This window comes from Oryzias latipes, chromosome 14 (assembly GCF_002234675.1).
Source record: "Oryzias latipes chromosome 14, ASM223467v1".
In the NCBI taxonomy this organism is placed as follows: domain Eukaryota; kingdom Metazoa; phylum Chordata; class Actinopteri; order Beloniformes; family Adrianichthyidae; genus Oryzias; species Oryzias latipes.
The window spans coordinates 24,984,917-24,993,987 of NC_019872.2; the positions used below are offsets into that span (position 1 = coordinate 24,984,917).

Here is a 9,071-nt window from a genome sequence, read left to right on the forward strand (position 1 = left end):
AAATAAAAAGACTCACATTGCTTTATTATTATTATTTTATGATTATTGTTATCATTATTATTATTATGTTGTTATTATGTCTTTTTGTTGTTTTTGATGTTGTTCTTGGTGGTGATGGTGTTATTGTTTTTTTATTCATTTATTCGTTGTCTTAATTATCTTTTTAAAAGCACAACAGGCATTGTTTTTGGGAACTCATTTCTAAATTAAATGACTTTTTATCCATAAACATGTACTTTGGAGCCGTTAAAGGGACATGGAAGTAAAAATAAATTTCTGATCTTTTTGTGATTTTTTTCTGCAAAACACTGATCTTTCATGCTTTTCTCTTTTCTGTCAAAGTTTTTTGTCAAACATTTTTCTAAAAACTCATTAGCACATTTTAGTAACAGCAGAGAAAAAATATAAAAGTGTCCTTTTTGTCTTTTACTGTAAAATATACTATATTAGAAATGAAAGTGAAAGAATACAAGGCAAAAAAAAGCCCTTAAACTAATTTAATATAGGATTCCTTTTCTAAACTTCCCTAATTTTAGAAACCAATCTACGGTAATATTGATAACTGATGAGGCCAACTCTGATTTTTAGTCTGTTTAATTGTACTGTAACTGGAGTAGTTTTCTTACTATTATAAAGACACATTTTCCCATATGCTGCCTTTTAAACAACATTTTTTAACATCACAATTTATAACGTTTGCTCAGAATTATATGTCGTAATTATGAGAGACTGAGAAGCCATGGATGCAGACCAGATGAAAATGAAAACTTCGCAATCTTTGAAGAACTGACGAAAAAATTAATACAAAAGTTTCTAAACAAATGTGTAAAAACAAAGAAAATGGCTATAAAGAAGGCACAAAACTAAAAGATAAAGGCAAAAATGGAAGTGCCTGCTTACTTTCATCTTCTGTGACAAGGTGAGAATTAAATAATTTGATTCCAAGATGATAAATGTAAAACCTCAGTTTGATATATTCAGAACCTAGAATATGTTTCAAATTCAAGTGAAGAAAAGCATATTTATGTATGAATATCACCCACTGCTTTGGGCTGCGTAAAAACTTAGACCCAATATGTGAATTCTGTTAAAAGTAATAAGCTTTCGTGTACTCTCTTCTCAATGTTTTTAATATAAACGTTGGAAGTTTTTTGCTAAAAAAGTAGCACAAAACAGAAAAAAATTGGACAAAGTATTAGATCAATCCATAAAAAGAGTATTTTTTTTAATTAAAATCTCATGCAAATTTCTCTTTTTTTCCCCAACCACATCACCTTACAGCACAAGTGTTAAATCAAACAGGGTCACAGTCTAGTGCGCTTTCAGTTAGCAGGAGCAGCAAGCGCTGAGTCCAGGGCGCTCTGAGCCTCTTTGATCTGCTGCTGCAGTCTCTGCTTCATGGCCTCGTTCTGAGCCTTTTTCAGCAAGTCATTCATGTCTCTAATCGCCGCCCGATAACCCGGCGCGTTATGAAACACCCGGATGGCCTTGTCGCCGCTGCTCACCAAAAAGCGGCCATTGATATCAAATCTGAGGTCAGTGATCTGCTCGCTGTGGACCCCGTGAAGCTCCTCCTCCAGCTTTCCACTGGTGGCGTCGAACATCGCCACGTCGCAGCCGCTGCTGATGGCAACCACTCGGCCGTCCGGCGACAAAGCAATGCGGCTGCCGTCCGATGAGGTGCAGGGAACGGTTTTCAGGAGGTAAGGGTCCTGCTGCTTCTTATACTCCACGTTAGTGTTCCACAGCTTCCATGTTCCGTCTTTGGACACAGTCACCATCCTGATTGGTTCAAGCAGAGATATAAAAGCATTTTATATACTTTCATAACTAATAGAAAAATAAGTCATCAATCAAGCTGACCAGGCATTTAATTTATCTGTACAAAGTTATCAGTGTCAATTTATTATTTTAACCCGGGAGAAACCAGAAAGAACACATTTATTTGGGGCTTTTAAAATGTATTTTGACTTTTGTTCATTTTTTTTTAAATTTAAAATTAAAAACTGGAAAAAAAAAAAAAACATTTAAAAGAAAGACAGCGGAAAAAAGTGACCAAATTCGACCCCATAGGGTCTCTAGGATTACAAAAAAAAAAAAAAAAAAAAAAAGTATAAACTTTAAAACTCAACGCTAGAGTATCCTCCCTTAAGGTTATTTCTTTACCTATGGGAATCGTTTGAAAAGGCAAACGAGTGAACTCCTGCAGAGTGTCCCTTCAGGTCGAACGCTCGCGCCACCTCCTTGAACTCTCCTCCCTTCGCGAAGCAAACCTCCCACACCTTTACGTCTGGCGTGAAGCCGCAGGACGCCACGAACCTGAGAAGACAGTCAGTCAGTGGTAGGCAACCTTTTAATAAATAAAGCTGCTTTAAGTGTGTTGGAACAAACAAATAGAGGTTTCACAGACATTCATATAAACAGAAGATGATCAAAGATGGTTTGTAGCTTCAAATCAGCTCTAATACAATATCTTGACTTATTGCTTTATGAACCATTTCCACCTTTTAAAGATTCATTTTTGACCTTTTTTTAATCAGTTAAACAAGACTTTTAGGGATGTTTTGTTGAGATTGTAAGTTCTTTTATAGAGCGATGAAATGCCAACATATTTAATGACTAAAATAAAAAAGTCTTAATAAACTTCAAAAGCTTTTATGAAACTAGAACCGTTTCTTTTCTCAGACACATAGCTAAGTAATTTAGTGAGTTTTTGGAAAAAAAATACAGTTAATTGGTAAAAATATGAGTTTGAGAAAAGCCAAAGAACACTAAGAAGAGTCACTTCTGTTCACCTAAACTGTTAAGCTTTGTACAAAAAAGAAAATCGAGTCATCCCGGAAAAAAGTTTGAAGTGATGATGGTTGGACTGACCTGCCGCATGGGGACACAGCAGCATAAGAATTGGTCATTTGGTTAGTGTTGATGGAGGCCAGAAGATCTCCTTTCAGGTCCCAGATGAGAATGTTGGTGTCTGTAGAGGCGCTCATTATAAACTTCCCTGAAGGAAAGAAGAAAAATTTGCCCTAAAACCTGTGAAAAATGATGTCATAGAAAAAAAAAGTTGACCCATGACATCCATAAATACAATGAAAGCTACTACCATGTCAACTAAACACACAAAATAGCAGGAAGTTCCCTGGGAAGCCTCATTGGTTGCTGTAAAATCATTTGTTAAATGTTCTTGCAAAAATTACAGCGAAAGCCAACATGCAGCTTCAAAGACTCTCTCCGTACCCGTCTCAGCGATGCCGATGTTCAGAATGGCCGCCTTGTGTTTCTGAGGGAAATCCTCCGGAGCGGCCTTGAAGTTAAAAGTGCCGTCATCTTTTTTGATCATCTTGAAAATGCGAACAGTGTCTCCGTTCGCCAGCCAGGTGATGAACGCTCTGCAGTGGAAAATACACAGCGAGTCTCTTAAAGCACATTTTCCGACATAAGTTCTGCACTTCCGATGCTGGATGGATGAAAATAGAAAAGGATAGTGCCGGAGAGTGTAAGAAACTGTAACAGATTCAAACTAAACTCTTCTTTGAATAATCCACATCAAATCAGTCTCTACCTCCAAAACCCAATATCAGTTCATCAAATCCATACATTTGTTTTCATTTAAAAGTAACCCATCAGCTTTTGTTACAATGCTTTCAAAATAAAAGCATTACCGCTTATCTTCAGAATAAAAATCGCTTAGTTTTCAATATTATTAATGGTTTTTTTCATTGCAAGTTACACCTTTTTTTAGTTTATATCTCTGTGTATGCAATCAGTGGTTTTCGTAACCAAATCATATATATTTAAACAAATGACCTCATAAATCGCTTGTGAATCTAGTGGATTCAGAATCTTGGCGGCGGACAGCCAGTCTGCAAAACAAACCTGGAGTCTGGACTGAAGCGGACCAGCAGGGCGTGATCCAGCTCCACATTAGCTCGCAGACATTTGTGTTCTCGGTCCAGGAAGTCTTTGGTGCTCCAGATCCGGACGGTGCGGTCGTCGGCACAGGAAGCCAGGTACTTCCCATTGCTGCTGAAATCGAGGCACGTCACTTTCCCATTGTGGCCCTGAGGAGCAGAATGCAAACGGAGGACTGCAGATCAACTCAGGCTCAGGTTTACAGTGTAAAGTTAAAAGCAGCAGGTGGTGAAGGAAGTCGACAGATATGGAAAAGCTACACAATCCTCATGGTTATATGAACTTTACATGAAATGGTGACATTAGTGCTGCCTCATTCTGTCCAAAACAAATCTTTCTTTGTGAAAAACAGAATAAATATCTAAAAATATATGAATACGCCAATTATAGCCATATTCAGACTTACTGAATGAGTTGGTTCGTGGATTTTGAAAACATTTTATGATAGAAATAAACTGATTTCCCCACAAAAGAGGATAAGTTCATAATAAAACAGGTCAAACGTTTTATCTTTCATTAATTGACTTTAAATTTTAAACAAACCTATAGTTCAGTGTCTTTAATGAAATTAAAAAAAATAATTAAGAGCTAGTTTTTGCTGTAAATTTCCCCTTTTTTAATTCCAAAATATTACATTTTAGTGAACAATTTTATATTTCATCCACCCATTTATCAAACTAAGCATTTGAGCTATAACCAAAAAAATATTTTTTGAAAATTAGAGAAGATTTATCAGCCAATGGAAGGTATTTTTTAATGTATGGACATGCTTTAAGAGGTAATACTAAAATAATTTGTTTTTTCTAAGGTGTTTGAAAGTAGTTAGGTAGCCCCTCTATAGCAAAGCAGATGACTTCTGTGAAAACAAGCAATCATACTTCCAAGCCCAATGGGCGTAAATGTTTACAAGATGGTGTTTTTCTCTGTTCTCCTTTTTCCTTCACCTTGACCTCCAAGTAGAATTCACTGCTTCACCAGGACTGTCTAAAATCTCATGAGGAACTCTGGGAAGGAGGCTCTCTCTTGCTCTTCAGCCCACTTTGTGAATGCATGTGTGCAGCTCAGTCCTCTGAGAGTGTGGGAGGTTTGTGCACAGGTAAGACAAGGTACCCTGCACACCTCGCGTTGCTTATCGTTTTGTTATACACACTAGGTAAGTTGTTGATCTCACCTATTACATATTTTGGATCCCTTAGTCTGTGAGACTTTTCTTGTTTTATGATACTGATAGCTAGGCCGTGTTTTATTTTATTTATTTAACTCCTTTGGACCAACCTTGGTCCCTACCTCCACATCTCCCTTTTTTATGTCAAATGAAAAACTTAAATAAAAAAACCATCATCCACCGTGTGTCTTATGCTGTGGGACCATCCTGCCCCAGACTTATGCTTGTATGGATGTACCAGTGTTAAAAAATAAATACAGCTGCTAAAAAAACTAAGTAAAAATATTGCAGATTACTCAACAGGTCTGTGATTTTCCTTTGACACGTGTGCCAGTTCACCTTCAGTGAGGCTGCCAGCAGAGGATGACTGAAAGTGTGCAGAGTCGGTTTATCTTTGCGGCTGCGCTGCTGCTTCTCCTGCTTCTGCTTCTTGGATGTCGCTCCTTTCACAGAACTGGCATCAGCTGAAAGCAAACAGAGGTTTATACCTTCTATGAGTGAATCTGTGAGATCAGGTCACTCAGTGTTGCACAGTAATAAGGGCAACAAATGAAGAAGCAGCTAAAAGATGAGATTCCAACTTGCAGCAAATCCTTCTCCTACAGTATCAAACAAGATTTATTTTTTCTGTAGGGAAAAGATGGATGATCTAATATCACGTCTAAGAACCATAAGAAAAACTAAACAATTAAGTTTGTGATAGAAACACTTATATATATATATATATATATATATATATATATATATATATATATATATATATATATATATATATTTTCACCTTTTTTTCCTTCTTCAAAAAGGTAAAAACAAATATGTTTTCAACAACAAATTGAAATCTTTATGAATAATTTTTGGTCAAAAAAAAGGGCAGTCCAAACAAAAATATGTATGACATTATGTATTTTACGCATGTTGCTGAACATAGAATACACAGGGCTCGACATAGCCATTTGTCCGCTGGCCCGGTCCTGTTTTTCGAGCAGTACGGACCACAAGACTTTATTTTTTACTTGTCCGCTCGGGCCACTAAAATATCTAACAATTAATACATTTTTCACCTTTTACAATAAAGTATATTTTGCGAAAACGTGTAGATTTACCTCGTCTTTATAATTCACTTTTTCTGCTAGTCCTGTGTTCAGACTTCAAGGGTTTCTATGGGAAACCTTTTATCACTCTTCTCCTCCTCTCCCGCCTGCGCGCGCGGCTGTCACTGCCGAGCACCACGCGGCACGCGCTCACTCAATTTTTTTTTCAAACTTTATTGAATGTAACAATTCAATACTAAACAATGTTAAACAGCAACAACGAAGGAACAAGCCAGTGGGTTATTATTACATTTTAGGCAGATATATTTAAACTGACACACATATCAGCGCGCCCCCTGGTGGTTTTTCACCGCGATGATCAAACCAAATCCAACACCGTCACTGAAGAGAGACTGAAGCATGTCAGAGATGTGGAAGACATGGCAGGAATAGATAGGAATATGTTAGTAGTTATTAATTAGTAGTATGGACAGCAAGATATTTAATGAATGCATTGAAGATGAAACTGTATGCACTAAGCTTTAAGCTGAATGTCAAAGAATCAAAGGCAACTCAAAATACCTGAATCTCAGACTCAAATGGAGTATAAGGTCAAACTACTTAATTTTGTTTTTCTTTACAACACTGTAAGCAGTAAGTATTTCTAGTTAGCTGAATGATCTCAGTAATTTAATTGTATTTAATTTTTCAATTATTTAATTTAATTAGGTAACTAAAGTAACTAAAAAGTAAATGTAACTTTGCAACAGTAACAAAAAGCAGAACCTTAAGGCAGTCAGGGCAAAAAAGTCAAAAAAAAATTCTTAACTATTGATTAGGAACAAATGTGAAATAGCAGTGATTAGAAGCAGCATGAAAACTTCTTAACTAGTGTTTCCTACTACACTGCAGTGCTCTCTTCAAAACATCTGAAACAGACTAGAGCAGATTTAAGTTTGATATGCTCTATTTTTAGTCATTGAAAAGTGTATAAACAAGTGCTAGATGTCACCAGAATGCACCAAATTGCACCATATTAAAATTTTCCGGGGGGGCATGCCCCCGGACCCCCCTAAAGTTGCAAGCACCTGCGGAGCGGCGGGTCTCGCTGTGCGCGGTGTCGGGCCAGTAACTTTCAAAAACTACTGGCCCTATGGGCCAGTGCAAATTTCTGGGCTATGTCAACCCCTGGAATACATTTTTTTTTTCCAAAGATCAGCTTATTAACCGGTGCATCTTTTCACAACAATGTCATACAAAGCCAGGGTAAAACTGCTTATTTAATATTTGATTGGACTAAACTTGGATTTAGTTACATTGTGATTCATATTTCATCTAAAAATGTGTTTTGTTTAACTAAAACAGATTTATATCATAAAAAAAATGGTGGAAATTTCAATAATCATGTTGTGAAAATTTAAATGCTAAATTAACATAAAAACTATTTTTTAATTGTTAAAAAAATACACAAAACTAAAGTTTAACCATAAATTAAAAAAAAAAACAATACTATGTTTTAATTTAACAAAATTTTGTATTCTTCTTAAGGCCAAGGTACTTTGAGTGTGAATATGTAAAAAACAATCACGTGCATTTTAAGCAATCAAACCAAATCAAACTTTACTTATAAAAGGACTTTCCATATTAAAGCTAATTACCATCCCAATAGATAAAAAATAAATTTCCACAAAGCGCTAAGATTCATTTGAGTCAAAGGTCGAGCTGATAAACATGTTAGCACCTCCTGGTTTCAGGTTGTCCTAATGAATATTTTATTTCGATTGATGATATAGGTGGATCTGTGACGTCACAGAGCTTTAGAAACTCATCTGGAGATTTCGCCATTTCTTCTATCAGAAAAAAACATTTGTTATCTCTCTGTGGAAGCTTTTTGTATCTTAGCTACTGTTCTTTGATTTACAGCTCAATTTTGTTAGAGGAATGACAGCGTTTCTGTTTCGAAAGCGCCTGAACTTTGTCTTTTAGAAGAAGCAGTTACTCAGCAGAAAGAAGTGATCCCATTGGTCAGTTTATGTAACATCTGCTGATTGGCTAGCGACAGCTGATACTCATTCAAGAGTTCCTTCAGTTTGCTTTTCGTGTTGGCGAAACGACTTTATAGTAAAAACCCGGATACGTGGTTAAATGAAGCATTTTAACGGGCAAAGCGGTAGATTTGACGGCGCTAAAAAGGCTCTTCGTGTTGCAGAAACCACAACTTCAGGATCTTACAATACATACATGTGTCGCTAGGCTAGCACAGTCTTACCTGCTGCAGCCTCCACTCCCGGCTCTGTTTCTTCCTTTATTTCAGGTTTCCGACTACCAACCGCAAATGCGACCAAGATAACCAGAACACCAAGCAATAAAGTCAAGATAACCAGAGCAGCTGCATCCATGTCGAAAGACTTCTGCCACGTCTTTAGCGCCGCTAAGTTAGCTTTGAGAAAAGGAGTACTACGCATGCGTGCTATGTCACAGTTTTTGAAGTTGCATTCAAGAACTCAAGGAGGGGCGAATCCACAAAAAGGTGCTGTTGAAGAATATTAGAGAAAAATATAAAATAGGAGGTAACATATTTGGGATTTTCTTCCTTAAAAAGATTTTGACTTGTTTCTTGGAATACACCGGCTTGTTACTTCGACTTCTGAATCTTGTTTCCTAGATATTTAAAATCATATTTCTGAAATTATATACAGAGATCTGAAATTAAAGTGAGAAATACTTTTATTTCCTTATAGGGATTGCAATTGTAAGATTTAAATAAAGTTCAACCTTTTTTAAACGGGACCTATTGAATTTAGAACATGTAGCTATAAATCTGATGCGCGCCACCTAGTGGACTGGAGTGTGTTCCAGCAATTAATATAAAATATACCAAGCAAAATGTAACCCTTTGGTTAAAACACTGTTACAAATACTTCTTAGAATTGTATACAAGAGATAATTTGCTATTATTCACA

The 9,071-nt window shown here is 36.4% G+C and overlaps 1 protein-coding gene across 1 annotated transcript; it reads right to left on the reverse strand.

Annotated features, from left to right (window-relative positions):
* Window positions 1-1,195: 1,195 nt before the first annotated feature.
* tbl2 (transducin beta like 2) lies at window positions 1,196-8,586 on the reverse strand. The gene is made up of 7 exons (XM_004076780.4): window positions 8,378-8,586; window positions 5,417-5,541; window positions 3,877-4,061; window positions 3,238-3,389; window positions 2,875-3,001; window positions 2,167-2,319; window positions 1,196-1,782 (listed from the first exon to the last, which is right to left on the reverse strand). The coding sequence occupies exons 1-7, from the start codon at window positions 8,571-8,573 to the stop codon at window positions 1,323-1,325; spliced, it is 1,398 nt and encodes a 465-aa protein (XP_004076828.2). The 5' UTR covers window positions 8,574-8,586; the 3' UTR covers window positions 1,196-1,322.
* Window positions 8,587-9,071: the final 485 nt, after the last annotated feature.

What these genes read in the sequence shown, in the direction of transcription:
- tbl2 (XM_004076780.4), bottom strand. Translation starts at nt 8,573, where the DNA reads ATGCGTAGTACTCCTTTTCTCAAAGCTAACTTAGCGGCGCTAAAGACG. An exon ending in GGGAGTGGAGGCTGCAGCAG is followed by an intron (nt 5,542 to 8,377) that starts GTAAGACTGTGC and finishes GTTTGCTTTCAG; the next exon opens with CTGATGCCAGTTCTGTGAAA. An exon ending in CATCGGCATCGCTGAGACGG is followed by an intron (nt 3,002 to 3,237) that starts GTACGGAGAGAG and finishes TCTTTCCTTCAG; the next exon opens with GGAAGTTTATAATGAGCGCC.